This window comes from Scyliorhinus torazame, chromosome 8 (genome assembly GCF_047496885.1).
Source record: "Scyliorhinus torazame isolate Kashiwa2021f chromosome 8, sScyTor2.1, whole genome shotgun sequence".
NCBI lineage: Eukaryota > Metazoa > Chordata > Chondrichthyes > Carcharhiniformes > Scyliorhinidae > Scyliorhinus > Scyliorhinus torazame.
Genome location: NC_092714.1, coordinates 262,782,510 through 262,805,639, shown reverse-complemented (window position 1 = coordinate 262,805,639; position 23,130 = coordinate 262,782,510). Strand labels below are relative to the sequence as shown.

The window sequence follows — 23,130 nt, the reverse complement described above, 5'->3', positions numbered from 1 at the left end:
AACCAAGGCAAACTTTCCCAGGAGAAAAGACAGGGCATAGGGAAAAGGAGTTTAGCCTCCAGGAGACCGCAACTAAGGAGCGACATTCAATATTTAAGCTACTGAATCTGACTTCCTTATCTGGGTAGAAGAATCACAGACCCAGTTTAAGGATGTTAAGCCTCCCAAAGTCCAATCCGAATCAACACCAGTATAAAAAGCAGCTTGCGACCAGCTGAGCAGCAACTGTAAAGAGTGAGGAACAAGTTGCCTGCCTGGTTTGCTTGACAGGATTTTGTACATAAAAGTGCTGAACAGAAAAGAAAAATCTATAAAGGAAAGTGAAATGCAGCAGGCTTCCTGCAGATACTCAAAATAAAATTTAAACACTAAACAGAGCCTGGAACAGGCTGCACAAATAGGAAATATAGACTAGCAACCTCCAATCAAATTAGAATTTTGATCATTTTACGGCTGTAAAATTTAAACAGCCGAGTGTCGCGTTAAACATGTGGAATAAGGGAAGCAAGACCGCACCAAAACCCATCCCATGCAAGGGCCATCAATCACACTGCCGAACAGTTGCACAAAGGCACAATGATTTTCCAGCTGAACAGTACCATGCGCCCTCGACACGCAGATTTGATGCAGCTTTTATTTTACAATCTGTATTTTAGACACAAAGATTCAAGCAAGATGAAAGGGACACTGCCTCGCACGCAAGGTCTTTCTCATTCGGGCCCTGGCAACGTCCCACTGATTTTGGCTGCCAAAATCGATTCTGCTGGAGGCATGTAATAGGCATAGAAAGTGCGGCTCCTCTCCCTGCCCTTCTCCTGACTTTCGATGTCGGCGTTCAACTATCAAATCAGGGCTTAGAGGGTTAAATTGATGGCAGGTTGCATGAACTTGGCTCATATTTGCTCACAGAGGGCACACTGATCTACGTTCTAGAGTAGATATGGAGAAATGATTTCCTCTGATGGGGGGAAAATCAAGGATGAGGAGATGAAATAAAACCAGAGCTAGGCTGTTGAGAGGAAGGATGAAATAAAACCAAAGCTAGGCTGTTCAGAGGAAGGAAGTCGGAAAGAACTATATTGAAAAGATATAGTTGTATAAATCAGGAATTCTCTCCCCTCAAAAGGCTGTGGCTGCTCAGGCTCAGGCCAATTGATTATTGTTGGGTAAAGTTATAATGGGTATGGGACTATGGTGAATAAATAAAATTCAAGTGCAGATTGTCCATGATATGGATCAGGCTGAAGGGGCTGAATGGCCTACTTTTGTTCCCATAAGAACCCACCACTTGTTACTCTACATCTACTTCTTGTTTATTAATTTTCGGGATGTGCACACGCTGGCGACACCAGCAGTTAATGCCCATCCCCTCGCGATGGTAGTAGTGAAGCTAACTGCAAAGTACACCGCTGCACTTTATGGGATGTACCAGAGCAGTTCAGGGCTGTGGTTAAAAGAGATGAGAGAGTTGAGGAAAGTGAGTCAGTCAACATATCTGGGATGTGCATGGATGAAGGCAAAATGTCGAAAACATTCTTGCAAAAAGGAATCATGTTTCACCCAAAGAATTCCAGCCATGTTCATTACATTATGCCTAACCCACGTCACATGGCCATGAATGTCTCAAACCCTGCAATCTGTTCTACTCTTGGGATGGGCCTTTGGTGGTGTGTTTCAACATGATTTCCCACTCGCGCCCACTAACCATCCCAGGACCTCCATCCGATTCAGGGGGAAAGATAGTTTGACTGAGGTACCATGGGGCGTGGAGGCCCAAAAAACGTTTTAAAAAGAGGAATTCCACAATTGGGAAGTTGAAACGGCTGAAATTTCTCATCGCTGGCAAACAATTGTCAATGGCAAAAAGAAAAATCTAGACTATTTTTTCAAAACAATTCTAATAAATGCAAAACCAATTTCAACACTTTTTTTAAAAAAAAGAATTTAGAGTACCCAATTATTTCTTTCCAATTAAGAGGTAATTTAGCGCGGCCAATCCGCCTACCCTGCACACCTTTGGGTTGTGGAGGTGAAACCCACGCAGGCACGGGGAGAATGTGCAAACTCCGCATGGACAGTGACCTGGGGCCGGGATCAAACCTGAGACCTCAGCGCGTGAGGCAACAGGGCTAACCCACTGCGCCACCGTGCTGCCCTAAGGTCAACACTGTTGACCTAAAATTTGTAAAACAAGGGAACAAAAGCAACAAACACGAGTACCAAATTCATGACCAACAAACCAGGGTAACCTTGGGAACAAAGGATATGACATGATTCAGCGGCCCCATTGCGCCCAGCACAGTCCACTCGCTCCGCCTGGCTCAATCTGGATCTCGCCCTCGCTGGGTGAGATCCAGATCTACATATTTAAGTGAGCCTAGTGGCTCATTTAAATACCTGAACGCCTGATTCACCCGGCGCCCGGGACTCAAGTTCTCACCTGCGAGATCTCGCCAAGCTGCCGTTTAGTGGTTCACACAAACGCATCAGGGCATCTCGCAGGCCAGTGGAGACTATGGGGTGGTCGCATAGGGCAGGATGCTACCTGGTACGCCCCTTTCACCTGAGCACCTTGAGCCTGGCAGCGTACCCATGTAGCACTGCCAGGGTGCCAGGTTGGCACTGTCAGGAGCTGGGCCTGGGCCCGGAGAGGGGAGGGGGAATGCCAATCAGAGGGGGGTGGGGGAGTCCCAGGGGCTTTGACATGGCTAGGGGTGAGGGGTCGATAAAGCCGGTAGGGGAGAGAATTGAATCGGGGATGCCAATCAAAATGGCGCTCCGATCTGCGAACATCAATTCCTGCTGGCGGGCAAATCACTCTAAGTGCGGCCTCAGTGAGGAATAACTCCCCAAGGCCAAAAAGGTGCTGTTGAATAACAAGTCCAAAAGCAATGTTTAACATTTGTCTGCTGAATCGCGCCCTACAGTCCCCAAGTGGAGATGAACAAACTATCCAGCATGAGCATGGGGATTTTTGCAACACGTGTATTGAAATCAGTTGGACGAACCCAATGCCCAAGTTATGGTACAAATGTTGTCTATCATGTAGGGCCCCTCGGCAAACTCACCCCATTCCCTTTTAATGTTGATTAACATGTTCAAATCCAGTAATGCATCAGCGAATGTAAAAATAAAAAGAGAAAAAAACGACTCTACCCACCAAAACAGAGTTCTGCACATTAGCTTGCATTAACAAACAGACTCTCATTCGCTTCGTGGCTGTTTCATAACATTAGGAGGGCTGACATGACTATCTGCTTTCAGTAACATTAAAAAAGTTTCAGTAGGACTTCCGGTTGCGGCGATGCCTTGCTAGCCGCACGTTTCGGCGGCTCCAGCTCCGACGGACCTTCGGGCTCTTTTAAGAGCCCCAACGGGAAATTTTTGGGCGACGCAACCCGGTGTGGGGTGAGTGAATAGGGAGTCCACCCCCAACGAAAGAGGAAAATATCGGCGGCGGCGGCTGCAGCGCAAAGAATCGTTGACGAAAGGGACAGAAAGGGAGAAGGCACAAGATGGCGGAGGAGAAAGCCCAGGCGACATGGGGGCCCGAGCAAGACGAATTTCTGAGACGGTGTGTGGAGCTACTAAAGAGGGAGGTGCTGACCCCGATGCTACAGGCAATTGAGGGGCTCAAGGAGGCACAAAGGACCCAGGAGACAGAGCTCCGCGTGGTGGAGCAGAAGGTGACGGATAATGAGGACGAGATCCTGGGCCTGGCGGTCAAAACACAGACGCACGAGGCACTCCATAAAAAGTGTATTGAAAGGATTGAGGCCCTAGAAAACAGAGCGCGAAGGAAAAACCTTCGGATACTGGGTCTCCCTGAGGGAGTTGAAGGAGCGGACTGTGGAGCTTATGTAAGTACGATGCTAAGCTCATTGATGGGAGCTGAGGCCCCTGCGGGCCCCTTGGAGGTGGAGTGGGCACATCGGATCCCGGCGAGAAGACCAAAAGCGGGAGAACCACCCAGGGCGACAATCGTGCGATTTCACCGCCTTAAAGATAGAGAAGAGGTCCTGAGATGGGCTAAAAAGGTGCGGAGTAGCAGATGGGAGAATGCAGTGGTACGGGTGTACCAGGATTGGAGTGCGGAGGTGGCGAGAAGGAGGGCGAGTTTTAACCGAGCCAAGGAGATGTTACACAAAAAGGTGAAGTTTGGGATGCTGCAGCCGGCACGACTATGGGTCACGTACCAGGAGAGACACCATTATTTCGATACGGCGGAAGAAGCATGGACCTTTATTAAAGAGGGGAAATTGGATCGGAACTGAGGGACTGATACTGTAGGGAATGTTATTGTTATGGTTGATGTAAATAGAGAAGTAAATTGGGATGGGGGGAGACACTAGGAAATGTGGGCGCCGGTGAGGGGGGAAAGAAGGGACATAGGCGGAGAATGAGGAATGGGAGGGGGAGAGGAAAGGGAGCTGCGCCACAAGAGGCGGGTCAGATAAAGGGATGTTCCCGCGCCAGAAAGATTATGGCGGGAAGACAGGCGCAATGCGCATGGGAGTTCCCCACACAGGGGGGTCAAGGAGTGAGCAAGAGTAGCCGTGGTCAGTTGAAGTCAGCTGACTCGCGGAAGTAATTTGGGGGGAGCAATCACGCTAGAAAGGGATCTTGGGGGGGGGGGGGACACGACAACTGGGTTTCTGCTGCGGAAATCAAAAAGGAAATGGCTAAAGAGTGGGTGGACGGGGACGGAATGCGACGCCTGGGGAGCAAGTGGGAGCGCGGAGGCGGGATATGGGACTGGCCTAGAGAAGGTGATGGTTAGTCGACACGGGAGGGGGTATGGTAGCCCCCTAGTGAGGCTGATCACGTGGAACGTGAGAGGCCTGAACGGACCGATTAAAAGGGCCCAAGTGCTCGCGCACTTGAAAGACTAAGGGCAGACGTGGCTATGCTCCAAGAGACGCACCTGAAGGTGGCGGACCAAGTTAGGTTAAGGAAAGGATGGGTGGGACAGGTGTTCCACTCAGGACTAGATGCAAAGAATAGAGGGGTGGCCATATTGGTGGGGAAACGGGTAGCATTTGAAGCAAAGAACATCGTAGCAGATAGCGGAGGTAGATATGTAATGGTGAGTGGCAGGCTGGAGGGAATGGAGGTCGTGTTGGTTAATGTATATGCCCCGAACTGGGACGATGCGGGATTTATGAGACGGATGCTGGGTCGTATACCGGACCTGGAGGTAGGAAACTTGATTTTAGGAGGAGACTTTAATACTTTGATATTGGGAGGGGACTTCAATACCGTGTTGGACCCTGGGCTAGATAGATCCAGATCAAAGACCGGAAGAAGGCCGGCAGCGGCCAAGGTGCTCAAGGGGTTTATGGACCAAATGGGGGGAGTGGATCCATGGCGATTTCTTAGACCGAGGGCCAGGGAGTTCTCTTTCTTCTCCCATGTCCATAAAGTGTACTCCCGGATAGATTTTTTTGTTCTGGGAAGGTTGTTGATCTCAAGGGTGGAAGAAGCTGAGTATTCAGCCATAGCGGTTTCGGACCATGCCCCACACTGGGTGGACCTGGAACTAGGAGAGGAAAGGGAGCAGAGAGCACTCTGGCGATTAGATGTGGGATTGATGGCGGACGAGGGAGTGTGTGGAAAAGTGCGGGGGTGTATTGAGAGATACCTGGAGGTCAATGACGACGGGGAGGTCCGTGTGGGAGTGGTATGGGAAGCACTAAAAGCGGTGGTCAGAGGAGAGCTGATCTCCATTGGGGCCCACAAAGGGAAAACAGAGGCCAAGGAAAGGGAAAGATTACTGGGGGAGATTTTAAGGGTGGATAGGGAATTCGCAGAGACCCCGGAGGAGGGACTGTACAGGGAGAGGAGACGACTCCAGACTGAGTTTGACCTCCTGACCACCAGAAAGGCGGAGGCGCTGTGGAGGAAGGCACAGGGGAGGAGGTATGAATATGGGGAAAAGGCTAGTCGCCTGCTGGCTCATCAGTTGCGAAAGAGGACAGCGGCGAGGGAGATAGGGGGAATTAGAGACGAAAAGGGAGCCACGGTGCGAAGAGCAGGGAAGATAAACAAGGTGTTCAAGACCTTTTATGAGGGACTGTATAGGTCCCAACCCCCAGAGGGAGAGGAGGGGATGCGGCAGTTCCTGGATCAATTGAGGTTCCCGAGGGTGGAGGAGCAGGAGGTGGAAGGCCTGGGGGCACCGATTGGGGTGGACGAGGTTATTAAGGGGCTGGGGAACATGCAAGCAGGGAAGGCTCCGGGACCAGACGGGTTCCCGGTGGAATTTTATAGAAAATACGTGGACTTGTTGGCCCCGTTGTTGGTGAGGACGTTCAATGAGGCCAGGGAAGGAGGGACTTTACCCCCGACAATGTCGGAGGCGACGATATCGCTAATTCTGAAGAGGGATAAAGATCCGTTGCAGTGCGGGTCCTATAGACCTATTTCATTATTGAATGTGGACGCCAAATTGCTGGCAAAGGTACTGGCATCGAGGATAGAGGACTGTGTCCCGGGGGTGGTGCACGAAGACCAGACAGGGTTCGTAAAGGGGAGACAACTGAATGTCAACGTGCGACGACTATTAGGGGTGATAATGATGCCCCCAGTGGAGGGGGAGGCAGAGATAGTGGCGGCAATGGATGCAGAGAAGGCATTTGATAGGGTGGAGTGGGAGTATTTATGGGAGGTGTTAAGGAGGTTTGGGTTCAGGAACGGGTTTATTAGCTGGGTCAAACTTCTTTATGGGGCCCCAATGGCAAGTGTAGTCACGGGTCGGCAAAGATCGGAGTATTTCCGATTATATAGGGGAACAAGACAGGGATGCCCGCTATCTCCACTGTTGTTCGCGTTGGCAATTGAACCTCTGGCCATGGCGTTGAGAGACTCCAGGAAATGGAGAGGGGTGATTAGAGGGGGAGAAGAACACTGAGTCTCGCTATACGCGGATGACCTACTGTTGTATGTGTCGGACCCAGCGGGGGGGATGATAGAGGTTATGCGGATGTTGAGGGAGTTCGGAGATTTCTCGGGATATAGGCTTAACATGGGGAAGAGTGAACTATTCGTGATGCACCCAGGGGACCAGAGTAGAGAGACAGAAGGCCTGCCTCTAAGGAAAGTGGAAAGAAACTTCCGATACCTGGGGATTCAGATCGCTAGGAGCTGGGGAACCTTGCACAGAGTTAATCTGACACGATTGGTAGAACAAATGGAGGAGGACTTCAAGAGGTGGGACATGCAGCCTCTGTCGTTGGCGGGCAGAGTGCAGAGGGTAAGGAGGGGGTTCCTACAACGTAGCAGGGACAGAGGAGGATTGGCGCTACCGAATTTGGGCGACTACTATTGGGCAGCCAGTGTGGCGATGATTCGTAAATGGATGATGGAGGGAGAGGGAGCGGCATGGAAAAGACTGGAGAGAAAGTCCTGTAAAGGGACGAGCTTAGAGGCGCTGGTGACGGCGCCGCTACCGCTCTCACCAAAAAAGTTTACCACGAACCCGGTGGTGGCGGCAACTTTGAATATCTGGGGGCAATGGAGGCGACAGAGAGGTGTGCGGGGAGCCCTGGTGGGGTCCCCAATCAGGAACAACCATAGGTTTGCCCCAGGAAGAATGGATGGAGGATTTCAGAGCTGGCACCAGTTGGGAATTAGGAGGGTGGGAGATTTATTTATAGATGGGACGTTTGCGAGCTTGGGAGCATTGGAGGAAAAGTATAAGTTGCCCCGGGGAAACTTCCTTAGATATATGCAGGTGAGGGCGTTCACAAGACAACAGGTGAGGGAATTTCCGCTGCTCCCGGTACAGGGGATTCAGGACAGAGTGCTTTCGGGGGTGTGGGTCGGAGAGGGCAAGGTGTCAGAGATATACTGAGAGATGAGGGAAGAGGGGGAGGAGTTGGTGGGCGAATTAAAAGGAAAGTGGAAATAAGAGCTAGGGGAGGAGATAGAGGAGGGTATGTGGGCTGATGCCCTAAGCAGGGTAAATTCCTCTTCCTCGTGCGCCAGGCTTAGCCTGATTCAATTCAAGGTGCTACATAGAGCACACATAACGGGAGCAAGACTGAGCAGGTTCTTTGGAGTGGAGGACAAGTGTGGGAGGTGCGGCGGAAGCCCGGCAAACCACGCGCATATGTTTTGGTCGTGCCCGGCACTGGAGGTGTATTGGAAGGGAGTGACGGGAGTGATTTCTAAGGTGGTGAAGGCCCGGGTCAAACCAGGCTGGGGGCTAGCTCTATTTGGAGTTGTGGATGAGCCGGGAGTGCAGGAGGCGAAAGGGGCCGACGTTGTGGCCTTTGCGTCCCTAGTAGCCCGGCGTAGGATTCTACTCATGTGGAAGGAGGCGAAACCCCCCGGACTGGAGGCCTGGGTAAACGATATGGCGGGGTTCATAAAACTGGAGCGGATAAAGTTTGCTCTGAGAGGATCGGCTCAAGGGTTCACCAGGCGGTGGCAGCCATTCCTCGACTACCTAGGGGAACGTTAGAGGGAAGACAGATGACCAGCAGCAGCAACCCAGGGGGGAGGGGGGGTGGAAGTTTTAGTTTATGTTAAACGATTAGATTAACATGTTGATTAGCCATTTGTTTATTGTTAAACTTTCTTTACTGTTATGTTTGATCTGTAAAGGGAAAAAATTTCAATAAAACATATTTTTAAAAAAAGTTTCAGTAAGATTATGGAGGACCAACAGACTACACAAACACTTCTTCAGCCCAGATTCACTCAGCACGGTGGCAGAGTGGAAAGCGCTGCTACTTCACAGCACCAGAGACCCGGGTTTGGTTTCAGCCTTGGGTGACTGTGTTAAGTTTGCAGGTTCTTTGTGTATGCATGCTTTTCGTCTGGGTACTCTGTTTCCTCCCACAGTCCAAAGATGCGCAGATGAGGTAGAATTACGGGGATAATGTGGGGGTGGGGGCCAAGGTAGAGTGCTCTTCGGAGAGTCGGTGAAGACTCGATGGGCCGAATAGCCTACTTCTGCATTGTAAATTCTATGATCTATGAAAGCAACGGAGGTGTCCCACCACTTGCTGTAGTATGCTTGAGCCAGGTCAAGGCCATACCCAGGAATTATGTTGCCATCTTGATAAACTGGGCATTTCATAGCAACTCCAAACTCATAACTGCATTTTTATATCTGGCTAAAATAGTTTATGTTTCTATGTATAGAAATAATCAATAATTTAATCAGGACTCAAATTACTGACTGCTCAAGATGAAATGAGCAGTTGACATCTGTCACCTGAATTTGCAGATTGCCATCTTGAAGTTCTCTCTGCTTAAAATTGACTGCAGTTCATCTGATTAATTTAAATGTGAATCAATTTACGCATCTGTACTCCAAATGTCCCTGAACATTATGACAGTGGTGTCATTACATTAGACGCATCAAGATCAGCAGTGAATTTATGGTCCACATGGTACAGTTTTTCCTGCTAATCAATGTGGATTCCTCAATAGGCCTGCAACAATGACAGTCCAATTATCAAAATTCTTGAGATCTCCCCCAACTAAATTGGAAGCCACAGACAGCTCAAATACGGACGCAAATGTCACAAGAACCACCTCCATAAAATTGGGTATAGCCGAGGGTGTTGATGCCTCTTCTGGTATCCTGACTAGTGCTTTAAATCACCCAAAGAGCTCACTTGTGTTTTGGGATGTTCACACCAGCATACTCCTCAGATATTGTCATGTAAACATTCCATTCTCTGTTCTAAAAGTAAAATGGCTTACTAGAGTACAAAGTCCTGAAATTGTCAACATACCTTTAAAATCTCATACATGTAGAATCGTATATCATAATCTGTTAAGGTCTGGTACAGCTGCTGTAAGGAATATATACAAGAAAATATTAAGAATATTAACAAAGCTAAGTCTGGTTAATTGGAAATAAAATTCAATAAATCTTACAAAGTAATGAAATACAAAATACATTTCTTCGCAAACATAATTGCAAACACACTTTATCCGTTATTTCTCTTCATAATTAAAGAAACTGAACTCTTTAAAGCTCATCAACATAATTGTGCAGGGGTGGCGCAGTGAGTTAGCCCTGTTGCCTCACGGCGCTGAGGTCCCAGGTTCGATCCCGGCTCTGGGTCACTGTCCGTGTGGAGGTTGCACATTCTCCCCGTGTTTGTGTGGGTTTCGCCCCCACAACTCAAAGATGTGCAGGCTAAGTGGATTGGCCACGCTAAATTGCCCCTTAAATTGGAAAAAAATTAATTGGGTACTCTAAATTTAAAAAAACAAACATAATTGTGCAGTGTGATGGTCAGCTAGATATTTATATGCAAGCTTCCACTAAACTAATCCACAATCTCAGTTTGGACATTAAAGCAATCATTGATAAATTGTTAATTCCAATGTCTTTCTCAAAGCCCCTCATCTAGAATATGAATCAGACACCATCTCAACTGGGGGGGGGGGGGGGGGGGGGGGGGGGGGGGAAACTATGTAGAAGTAAGGCACTTCCTCACAAGAGGAAATAAATGTTACCCAGTTCAGTCTGTCATCTCCCAGAAGACAGTTTAATAGTGAAGATGGGGCAGAAACATGGGATGGATTGTCTGCCTGGTCACGTCCATTAAAAGGTATGTCATAGTCAAGAGTTTAAACATGGAGGGTGCTGCTTTGGAAGCTTCTGGAACTGTCTTTCTTTCTTTAAAATGGACACTGAAATGGACACTTAAGATAGCTGCCATGGTGATCTTTGCAACTTCAACACAAGCTATTAAGCTTCCGGACAATTCAGAATTGATTCATATTGGGTGGAGGTCTCCCCCTTGAATGGACAATGCCTAGGCAGCACTCCTTTGTGGTACCCATACTTGCCATTGTTTGAAGCTTAACCAAAACTCAAGAGTCAAGGAACTCTTAAGACTCTTATGTCTCCAGGTTTGCAACGTAGCAAAGGAAAGCAGACAAAAGTGTTAAAAACTAAGAGGCTTAAAAGTCTTTTTAAAAAGCCCTCCCCTCAGATTGATTCTAAAACTCAGAATTCACCTGTAAAGAAAACTGGACCTCCTGATACACAGCCATGAGTGCCTGACTTCATGATCTGCTGAACAGTCTTCTCTTCGAACGGCCCTGCAGTTACCCTAATATCCAAGCCCTATCTGAATCTCGGACAGAAGGAAAAAGCTTTTCTTTATTGGACTCACAAAAACATGTGAACTGTTAACCATTCTTTTGGTTTAGACTTGCAAAAGTATGCTATCTTCTTTCGTTGCATCTTTCTTGCGTGGAGTGTTCGACTAATTTGCTAGTGTCACACGGGAGGGTTTAAACTAGTATGGCAGGGGGGTGGGCACGGGAGCAATAGGTCAGAAGGTGAGAGCGTTGAGGGAGAACTAGGGAATATGGACAGTGTGGCTCTGAGGCAGAGCAGACGGGGAGAAGTTGCTGAACACAGCGGGTCTGGTGGCCTGAAGTGCATATGTTTTAATGCAAGGAGCATTACGGGTAAGGCAGATGAACTTAGAGCTTGGATTACTACTTGGAACTATGATGTTGTTGCCATTACAGAGACCTGGTTGAGGGAAGGGCAGGATTGGCAGCTAAACGTTCCAGGTTTTAGATGTTTCAGGCGGGATAGAGGGGGATGTAAAAGGGGAGGCGGAGTTGCGCTACTTGTTCAGGAGAGTATCACAGCTATACAGCGAGAGGACACCTCAGAGGGCAGTGAGGCTATATGGGTAGAGATCAGGAATAAGAAGGGTGCAGTCACAATGTTGGGGGTATACTACAGGCCTCCCAACAGCCAGCGGGAGATAGAGGAGCAGATAGGTAGACAGATTTTGGAAAAGAGTAAAAACAACAGGGTTGTGGTGATGGGAGACTTCAACTTCCCCAATATTGACTGGGACTCACTTAGTGCCAGGGGCTTAGACGGGGCAGAGTTTGTAAGGAGCATCCAGGAGGGCTTCTTAAAACAATATGTAAACAGTCCAACTAGGGAAGAGGCGGTACTGGACCTGGTATTGGGGAATGAGCCCGGCCAGGTGGTAGATGTTTCAGTAGGGGAGCATTTCGGTAACAGTGACCACAATTCAGTAAGTTTTAAAGTACTGGTGGACAAGGATAAGAGTGGTCCGAGGATGAATGTGCTAAATTGGGGGAAGGCTAATTATAACAATATTAGGCGGGAACTGAAGAGCATAGATTGGGGGTGGATGTTTGAGGGCAAATCAACATCTGACATGTGGGAGGCTTTCAAGTGTCAGTTGATAGGAATACAGGACAGGCATGTTCCTGTGAGGAAGAAAGACAAATACGGCAATTTTCGGGAACCTTGGATGACGAATGATATTGTAGGCCTCGTCAAAAAGAAAAAGGAGGCATTTGTCAGGGCTAAAAGGCTGGGAACAGACGAAGCCTGTGTGGCATATAAGGAAAGTAGGAAGGAACTTAAGCAGGGAGTCAGGAGGGCTAGAAGGGGTCATGAAAAGTCATTGGCAAATAGGGTTAAGGAAAATCCCAAGGCTTTTTACACTTACATAAAAAGCAAGAGGGTAGCCAGGGAAAGGGTTGGCCCACTGAAGGATAGGCAAGGGAATCTATGTGTGGAGCCAGAGGAAATGGGCGAGGTACTAAATGAATACTTTGCATCAGTATTCACCAAAGAGAAGGAATTGGTAGATGTTGAGTCTGGAGAAGGGGGTGTAGATAGCCTGGGTCACATTGTGATCCAAAAAGACGAGGTGTTGGGTGTCTTAAAAAATATTAAGGTAGATAAGTCCCCAGGGCCGGATGGGATCTACCCCAGAATACTGAAGGAGGCTGGAGAGGAAATTGCTGAGGCCTTGACAGAAATCTTTGGATCCTCGCTGTCTTCAGGGGATGTCCCGGAGGACTGGAGAATAGCCAATGTTGTTCCTCTGTTTAAGAAGGGTGGCAGGGATAATCCCGGGAACTACAGGCCGGTGAGCCTTACTTCAGTGGTAGGGAAATTACTGGAGAGAATTCTTCGAGACAGGATCTACTCCCATTTGGAAGCAAATGGACGTATTAGTGAGAGGCAGCACGGTTTTGTGAAGGGGAGGTCGTGTCTCACTAACTTGATAGAGTTTTTCGAGGAGGTCACTAAGATGATTGATGCAGGTAGGGCAGTAGATGTTGTCTATATGGACTTCAGTAAGGCCTTTGACAAGGTCCCTCATGGTAGACTAGTACAAAAGGTGGAGTCACACGGGATCAGGGGTGAACTGGCAAGGTGGATACAGAACTGGCTAGGCCATAGAAGGCAGAGGGTAGCAATGGAGGGATGCTTTTCTAATTGGAGGGCTGTGACCAGTGGTGTTCCACAGGGATCAGTGCTGGGACCTTTGCTCTTTGTAGTATATATAAATGATTTGGAGGAAAATGTAACTGGTCTGATTAGTAAGTTTGCAGACGACACAAAGGTTGGTGGAATTGCGGATAGCGATGAGGACTGTCTGAGGATACAGCAGGATTTAGATTGTCTGGAGACTTGGGCGGAGAGATGGCAGATGGAGTTTAACCTGGACAAATGTGAGGTAATGCATTTTGGAAGGGCTAATGCAGGTAGGGAATATACGGTGAATGGTAGAACCCTCAAGAGTATTGAAAGTCAAAGAGATCTAGGAGTACAGGTCCACAGATCACTGAAAGGGGCTACACAGGTGGAGAAGGTAGTCAAGAAGGCATACGGCATGCTTGCCTTCATTGGCCGGGGCATTGAGTATAAGAATTGGCAAGTCATGTTGCAGCTGTATAGAACCTTAGTTAGGCCACACTTGGAGTATAGTGTTCAATTCTGGTCGCCACACTACCAGAAGGATGTGGAGGCTTTAGAGAGGGTGCAGAAGAGATTTACCAGAATGTTGCCTGGTATGGAGGGCATAAGCTATGAGGAGCGATTGAATAAACTCGGTTTGTTCTCACTGGAACGAAGGAGGTTGAGGGGCGACCTGATAGAGGTATACAAAATTATGAGGGGCATAGACAGAGTGGATAGTCAGAGGCTTTTCCCCAGGGTAGAGGGGTCAATTACTAGGGGGCATAGGTTTAAGGTGAGAGGGGCAAAGTTTAGAGTAGATGTACGAGGCAAGTTTTTTACGCAGAGGGTAGTGGGTGCCTGGAACTCACTACCGGAGGAGGTAGTGGAGGCAGGGACGATAGGGACATTTAAGGGGCATCTTGACAAATATATGAATAGGATGGGAATAGAAGGATACGGACCCAGGAAGTGTAGAAGATTGTAGTTTAGTCGGGCAGTATGGTCGGCGCGGGCTTGGAGGGCCGAAGGGCCTGTTCCTGTGCTGTACATTTCTTTGTTCTTTGTTCTAATGTAGCGTTTAGATCTTTTGGAGTGAGCATGTGAATAAATAACCCTCTTTGTTTAAACCCATGAAAGTCGGCTGCTGATACTTTGTAAATTGATCACCCACTAACAGGGGTTTAAAAACACACACATCTACCTTTTCAAAAATAACCCTGATTACGGACAGAAAGGAATGGGGCGGGGGGGGGGGATCGGTTTATCTCTGCTCACATGTTTGTAACAGCCTTCAAGGTAAAAAAAAAAGAGACATAGTTATAGCGAGCTTACTTTGAAAAATGTTGAAACGTTAACTGACAGAAAGGTGAGTTCAAAAACAAAATCTTTTAAGAAAGAAAGACTCACATCTGTGTAGTGCTTTTCAAGACCAGGACACCTCACAGCCCATGAAGTACCTCTGAACTGTAGTCACTGCTGTGGTGCAGGGAATACAACAGCTCATTTGCACACAAGGTCCGACAAACAGCACTTGATAACAATTATAGATGATCCGTTTTAGTGATGTTGATTGAGAGGTAAATGTCAGCCAGGACATCAGAGATAACTCCCATGTAGACAGTGGGGCTGTCTGCCCTGAATCTTCTGTGATGGGAATTTTATAGATCATAGAATTTACAGTGCAGAAGGAGGCCATTCGGCCCATCGAGTCTGCACCGGCTCTTGGAAAGAGCACCCTGCCCAAGCCCACACCTCCACCCTATCCCCATAACCCAGTAACCCCACCCAACACTAAGGGCAATTTTGGACTCTAAGGGCAATTTAGCATGGCCAATTTACCTAACCTGCACATCTTTAGACTGTGGGAGGAAACCGGAGCACCCGGAGGAAACCCACGCACACACGGGGAGGATGTGCAGACTCCGCACAGACAGTGACCCAAGCTGGAATCGAACCTGGGACCCTGGAGCTGTGAAGCAATTGTGCTATCCACAATGCTACCGTGCTACCCCCAGCTTGAGAGAGCAGGGGAGACCCTGATTAACACCTTATCTGACGAGGCTGCCTCCTGCGGTGTATCACTCTTACCAATACTGCACTGGAGTGTCAGCCTTGATTTTTATGTTCAAATTCCAGAATAGGATTTGAACTCCAAACCTTGTGACTCAGACAAGAATCAACAGAGCCAATAAAATTAAAATAAAGTACTGTGGGTGCTGAAAATCTGACATCAAAAGCAGGAAGTACTGAGACAGTTTATCTTTCAAGTCGTCTGTAGTCATATCCAACTCGAAACACAAACTCTGTTTTTCCCACTCTCCATGATTTCCGTCAGTCCTGCACTACATTCTGAGCACTATGTTTTTATATTAACCAAATCACGGCTGGTACGTTAGTTTTACCACTAACTATTAACTTAATTTTAGAATGGCTGTAAGAAAACAGAATAATTTCAGACTTTATTGGCATCAGGTTAGTTTTAACGAGGGTCTTTAAAGAGGACAAGAGGTGAAGATTTCAGAAGAAAATTTCCCACAGCATATGACTGATACAGTTGAAAGTGCTACCTACTGATGTTGGGCCAATGGGGAAAATTCATAAAAGGTCGGTTAGATTAGTCGATGGCGAGGCTTGTAGGATGAATGTGTATGGGGAGGTATGAGGAAGGGTGCATTTTATATTGGTTATAGGGAAACGAGGACAAGAAAGTTGGAGGTGAGGGTGCTGCAGAGGTTTCCTGGAAAATGGAGAACTAAAAGCCAAGCAAGTGGGATTTAGGAGGTGCACCTGCAAGTGGCCTGAAGGAGTTTTCTTTTTCGCAGGGATAGTTACAGAAGGAAGTAGCATTGGGAAGGAATAGGGTGATGTAGTTAATAATGATCTTCATTAGTGTCACAAGTAGGTTTACATTAACACAGCAATGAAATTACTGTGAAAATCTGCTGAGACACACAAGTTAGCGATGTCTGTGGCGGAGATCACAAATGCAATGAGGTAATGGAGTTGGTACTGTCAAGATAACAGCATTGAATATGAGCAGGTGAATTTAAATAGAGTAAGAAGTTCAGAGACGACGAGAGTCAGCGAATTAAGGGGAAAGAACAAGGTGGACTATGACAAAGATGGAAATAACCTGAAGAAGTAGGAGGGGTGGAACCAGGTATGGTGCTGAAAGAAGGATAATTATGCCACACATTGCCACAGCTGTATTTTGCGTAGGGCAAGTAAGTAGGAATTATTGACAGGGGCCACTATCAATGAGGCAAGTTTCAGTCAAAGGCCAGGATGCCAATTCAATTAACCACAAGTTGTAGATTGACCTTGTCAATGAGTGAATGGACATTCCGAAGAAAATAATAAGAGTGGCAGTAATTGATCCACTGGCAGAGCTAAAACAATTAGGGTGCAAAGGAGGATGACAAGGTTGACCCCTGAGAACACAAGCTGGGTGGAAAGATCGACAAGAGGAGGATGATTTGTTAGTTGGGGTTGCTGGTTGCAAGGAAGGTGCAACAAATGTCCTTCATGAGCCCTTCTGAAAATGTCAAGATAGGCAGAGAGGTTGGGGTTGGCAAATTCAGCACTAAAATTGCAGGAGAGCATGAAGCTAAAAATCCTGATGGATTGATATAGAGATTAGGTGTTGGGCAGAAGGATATGACTCAAAGTACCAGAGACAATACAAAATAAATGCACCTTGACTAAGTGACGAGGTAGGATGAAATAGGAAAGTTCATCCCATTATGCCCAAGCGAGAGAAACAAGGAAGATAGTGTTATGGGTCAGGGTTTGGAGAACCCCAAAGTGTATCATGGAGTTCACCTGACCCACAACTTTTACTAGATTGTGGTAGGGGAGCACACGGCCCACTCTACAGGTGTGGTACAGCAGAAATGGACAAGTATTTTTTAAAGCAAAACAATGTTTATTCTATGAACTCAAGTTATTTAAAACATAGTGAACACCTTAGCAACCATTAATTCAAATACAACCCCCAAAGACTACAACACTAAGTAATCCTTTAAGCTTTCCTTTTGACATCCATAAGACTTAAAAACATAACCTTTAACAGAAGCACATCAGATGAAAGTCACTACTGAGAGCAGTTATTAGTTTTAAATCACCAAAGGATCGATTTACAGTCTTTATATTACAGAGAGAGACTAATACCCTTTCTGGCTGTGACTGCAGCTATCCAGCTCTGAAAACGAAACTAAAACACACCCTGCAGTAAACAGCCTAAAACGAAAGTAAAAAGCTGCCAGACAGCCCAGCTCCACCCACACTCTGACATTACTGATAAAACACCCATTTCTTAAAGGTACATTTCTTAAACACCCAATTCTTAAAGGTACTCTCACATGACAATAGAAATAAAAATCTTTTTCATGGCAACAACCAAAATGGACATTCAGGGGGATTCAGATTTCACTGGCATGGGAGAGATTAGAGATGTCACCGAGTGAAAAACACAGGACCTTCAATTCACACCATGGCTTTACAGGTGAAGTCAAGGTTAACTGCCTTTTGCAGCTCATCAGGGTTCAGACTGTCAGGGACAGACAAACACACATTTTGATGCGGCCTTTTAAGCCGGGTAGAAAATATCTCCACTTCATGGGGACATTCCTGTGTTCTGCTGGAAACTATGGGCTCACTTATCAATTTGCTTCCCTGTGTAGTTGAAAATTCGAAGTGTAGTTGAAAATTGCACTTGCAAAGTGTGATGGAGTTTGATGTAAGGAATAGAAATTTAGCATTCCAAATATGGAATTAATAAATGCCTTCTGCTGAATTAGAAATTAAATTAATCAATCTTTGACAGCTATACTTGGAACGGGAAAAGTGATAGAGTGGCTGGGAATTATGAAATCAGTTTCAGGAAGGTACTAAATAACAGAAGGAGGGAAAAAGGGAACTCCTTGGCTAAAGAGATCAAATGGTAATACCAGTAGCTGGAGGGATTAAACAGTAAACTCAAGACAATGATTTCCCAAGAACAGTCAGAATTATATACTGCAGTCTCCAATGCATTGAAAGAGAAAGTAACACAAAGGTGATAAATTGCACTACACTGGAAGAAAGAATTGCTCCTTTTTAAAACATTTTTCCAATTTAAGGGGCCATTAAGCGTGGCCAATCCATCTACCCTGCACATCTTTGGGTGAGACCCTTGCTGACACTGGGAGAATGTGCAAACTTCACACGGACTGTGACCCGGGGTTGGGATTGTACCCGGGTCCTCGGCGCCGAGAGGCAGCACTGAGGATTGCTTCTTTTTTCACCAAACTCTAGCTTTGTGGGGCTCGGGAGAGGGGGCAGAGGAATAATGGGAGAGCAATATCAGTGATAATTGCATCTAACTTGCATTGCAAAAGGCACAATCTTACCTTGAAATCTGTATTGTTTACATGTTCAAAAACCAAAGCAGGTGTCCGTGACTGAGGAGAAACAAAGAATCAGAGTCATAAGTCTTTAAAATTAACAGTTTGTGTAAAATACTTTACAAGATAACGTGTTTACTAACCCCTCTGTTGGAAATGGCCATTGCCTGGCACCTAATTAATAGACGCAAAATTTTATGATATTAAATAAGCCAAGCCTGTTTTCATTATGTCCCATAACACATATTTCACATTAGCCAAAGGGTCATGATGTATAGGTTTTTAATTTCTTAATCATTGCAAATACTGTTAAACAGGCTGAAGTGAATAACGTTTCAATGTACATCTCAATATTAGCAAACATGTATTCAAATACATTTCAAATAGCCAGAACCATAAACCAGTCACCGTCTCTATTTCTAATACCCGCTTTTCTGCAAAAACATCACTTAAACATTAATTCAGAGCACTTTTTCATAAGATGCAAGTGAAGTGGTTTATAGAAGTGCCAGTACTGGGTGTGTTGGGGGGTGGGGGAAGAGGAGAGATTGCACTATAATAAAATGATAAATTAATTGGTTAGTGTAACTGTGCACCATACAAAGAACTGGTGGAATTAAATCCACATCAGCCTTTCTCTGCATGGCTCATTACCACACTCACTCAGCTCTGGGATAAAAGGTCAAATGAAGGTCAAATTTCTCTCAAAAACCAAGATAATCTAAGAAAATAATCCATTCCAAAACAAAAGATACTTTCAATTCATACATTAAGATCTAGGTGGTACAATGTATGGTATTAAGATACTGGTCTCTCACCTTCATAGCTCAGTGTTCAATTTAGCCAAGACAGAATTATTGTTTTAAAAGTCCTATGTAAAAGGAGTTAAACCAATCTGAATCTAGCTCCCAGTTTGAAACCACAGCATGAATCTAATTTGGCATTAAAGGAAACTAAATGTTCACACCACAGAAATATAACAGGATGAAAGGTGTGGAGGAATGGAAAAATGTCACACAGGTACAGAGTACAGGGAACTTTACATTGAACCCAAACTAGGCGTGTCTGATACCAGAAAGGGTACAATATCACAAAGCATGCTCGTCACCAGATTAAAAAGAAACATCACAGAAATAATTATTTGCCTAAAAGATAAACGATTCAGCATCTAAATTACATTGCAACTCAAGTAGTATATTCCAATGCAAAAATACTTCAGGGATAGAGACCAGGTGTGTTGGCACATCTCTGAAGAGAGCTTTCATATGATCCTCTGTAACCGGGCTATTTCTATTTACATTTCTACACCCAATAAATGCCCACCAGACCTCAACATATTTCTGGTATCAGTTTGTGACTGGAACTACTTTTATTTTTAATTATTTATTTGTTCATGGGATGTTGACATCACTGGCTAGGCCAGCATTAATTGCCTGCCCCTAATTTCCCTTGGGAAGCTAGTGGGAAACTGCCTTCTTGAACCCCTGCAGCCCATGCGTAGGTATAACCAGTGTTGGAGTGCTTTAGGGGGAGTTCCAGGATTTTGACCCGGCGTCAGTGAAGGGACGGTGATCTATTATCAATTCACATTTTTCATTAATAACGCAGATGATGATATAGAAAGTCATATGTCCACATTTGCTGATGATACAAAGATAGGGGGCAGTGTAGACAGTCTAGATGATAAAATTGCAAGGCGATATTGACAGACTAAAAGTGCAGTTTACTTTGTGAATGGAAAGAGGTTAGGTGCAGTGGATGTCCAAAGAGACTTGGGAGTTCAGCTGCACAGATCCTTAAAATGCCACCAACAAGTGCAGAAAATAATCAAAAAGGCTAATGGAATGCTAGCTTTTATATCTAGAGGATTGGCGTATAAAGACTCAGAAGTTATGCTGCAGCTATACAAAACCCTGGTTGGACCGCACTTGGAGTCACTGTGAGCAGTTCTGGGCACCACACCGTAGGAAGGATGCTTTGGCCTTAGAGGGAGTGCAACGTAGGTTTGCAAAAATGATACCTGGACTATAGGGATTAGATTACAAGGAGAGATTATATAAATTAGTTCCTTCCTTCATCGTTGCTGCCCAACTTGCTGAGCTTCTCCAGCATTTCCAGCATCTGCAGCATTTTGTTCTGCTCTTGTTCAAGAACTTTGTGCATTTGGTTCTGCTGTTGAAGTTCCTTTAATGGCAGTGGCACAATCCTGTGAGACATCTTTCTACTTGTGTAGCGTCTTCACTTGCTGCTCACTCAGCTGAATTCTAAATTACCCTTGTCCGAAAACCAAATTTCTTCGAATGTTCTTCCTAAACTCACTAAAAAACTTTTTGTAGCCATTCTTCTAATGTAAGCTTAAATAGGACTAATAAGCTGGAAAGAGTATGACAGCTAACATATCCTGTTCATGCTGCATTTTACAAAAGTAATCAAAATTTAGCGATTAAAAATTTGCCAGCTGATCACTAGAAGACAGGATTTAACTATAAATTATTTCATGCAATATATTCAGCTTTTTCGACATTTTTATCCTTTGATCTGATATATGATGAAATTAGTACAACTGAATTTAAAACAGGACATACATGAAATTCATACACAAAGCATATAGAAAAAAAGGGTGAGAAATTTCCTATGACACTCTGGACATGTATGATGGACACATGAAAAGTATCCACCCTCGGCTATCCTTCTCCTGTGATGAAGGTAAGAAATTGGTATATACTGTATTATTCGTATTTGGTGCAATAATGTTTCAAAAGCCTGGATTAGTTATCTGTAGTAACATTTTGGTGTAGTAATGGGAGGAGCCAGGTCTGTGCCAGTCAGTTTTAAGTTAGTTTAGTTTTGGATGTGAGCGGAACAATAGTTTCTGCAGATGGCTGTCAGAGATTCAGCATTAAATGACAGGATCTCTCCCTCTCTCTTCAAGCAGTGTCTCAAAAGATCTCTCTATCCAAAGATTAGCAATAAATCCGATGTTTGCTAATTTTATTTATCAGTGGCTTTTGACCTGTGATGGGTTCTGTTTGATCACAGAATCATGGAATCACTACAGTACAGAAGGAGGCCATTCGGCCCATCGAGTCTGCACTGGCCCTCCGGAAGAGTACTCTACCCGCCCACCCCGTCCCTGAACCTATACATCTCTGGATACTAACGGGCAATTTAGCATGACCAATCCACCTAACCTGCATAACTTTGGACTGGGGGAGGAAACCACAGCATGAGGAGGAACCCACGCAGACGCTGTAAGAACGTGCAAACTCCTCACAGACAGCCACCCAAAGCCGGAATCGAACTTGAGTCTTCGTGACGCTGCGAGGCAGCAGTGCTAACCACTGTGCCGCCCTCATTGATTGAAAATAAAAGAGGAGTCAGCTGACTTACGGGAGTGCCATGGGGAGAGCAAAGCAGCTAGGGGGGGACGTAGCTGGGGGGGGGGGGGGGGGGGCTGGGTTGCTGCTGCATTGGCCAAAGGTGAGCTGGAGCTCGGAGAGAGAGTCGGGGCGGGGGTCTGCCACTGGGGGGAATGGAGAGTGCGGGAGGCACGGGCACGTGGCTGGCCTAGAAAAGGGGATGGCTAATCGGCGGGGGGGCGGGGGCGGAAAGCCCCCGATCCGGCTGATAACTTGGAATATGAGGGGCCTGAACGGGCCGGTCAAGAGGGCCCGTGTGTTTGCGCACCTGAAGGGACTGAAGCCAGGTGAGGTTATGCTCCAGGAGATGCATTTGAGGGCAGCAGATCAGGTTAGGCTGAGAAAGGGGTGGGTAGGGCAGGTTTTCCACGCAAGAATCGAGGGGCGGCGATTTTGGTGGGTAAGCGGGTGTCGTTTGAGGCGCTGAACATCGTGGCAGACAATGGAGGTAGGTATGTGATGGTGAGTGGAAGGCTGCAGGGGGTGCGGGTGGTATTAGCGAATGTGTATGCCCCGAATTGGGACGATGCCGGATTTATGCAGCGCATGTTGGGCCGGATTCCGGACCTGGAGGCAGGGAGCTTGATAATGGGGGGGGGGGGCTTCAACACGGTACTGGATCCAGCATTGGACCGCTCCATGTCCAGGACTGTTAAGAGGCCGGCGGCAGCCAAGGTGCTGAGGGGGTTTACGGACAAATGGGAGGAGTGGACCCATGGAGGTTTGTCAGGCCGGGGGCCAGGGAATTTTCTATTTTTTTCCCACGTCCATAAAGCCTACTCCCGGATAGACTTCTTCATTATGAGCAGGGCACTAATTCCGAGGGTGGAGGACATGGAGTATTCGGCCATAGCCATCTCAGACCATGCCCCGCATTGGGTGGAGATGGAGCTAGGGGAGGAGAGGGACCAGCGCCCGCTGTGGCGCCTGGATGTGGGCTTGGTGGCGGGTGAGGTGGTGAGCGGGCGGATCCGGGGGTGCATTGAAAGCTATCTAGAGGCTAACGATAATGGGGAGGTGCAGGTGGTCTGGGAGGCGCTGAAGGCGGTGATTAGAGGAGAGCTAATCTCCACTAGGGCCCACAAGGAGAAGAAGGAGAGGA

At 46.6% G+C, this 23,130-nt stretch overlaps 1 protein-coding gene across 3 annotated transcripts in view; it reads right to left on the bottom strand.

The window, feature by feature from the left end:
* The window catches only part of LOC140428589 (casein kinase II subunit alpha), a 116,380-nt gene that overhangs the window by 36,009 nt on the left and 57,241 nt on the right, over positions 1-23,130 (bottom strand). For all 3 annotated transcript variants that reach the window (XM_072515233.1, XM_072515231.1, XM_072515232.1), the window contains 2 exons: positions 18,616-18,666; positions 9,750-9,809 (listed from right to left, as the gene is read on the bottom strand). In XM_072515233.1, coding sequence (XP_072371334.1) covers positions 9,750-9,809; positions 18,616-18,666 — 111 coding nt within the window. The remainder of the gene's footprint in view (positions 1-9,749; positions 9,810-18,615; positions 18,667-23,130) is intronic.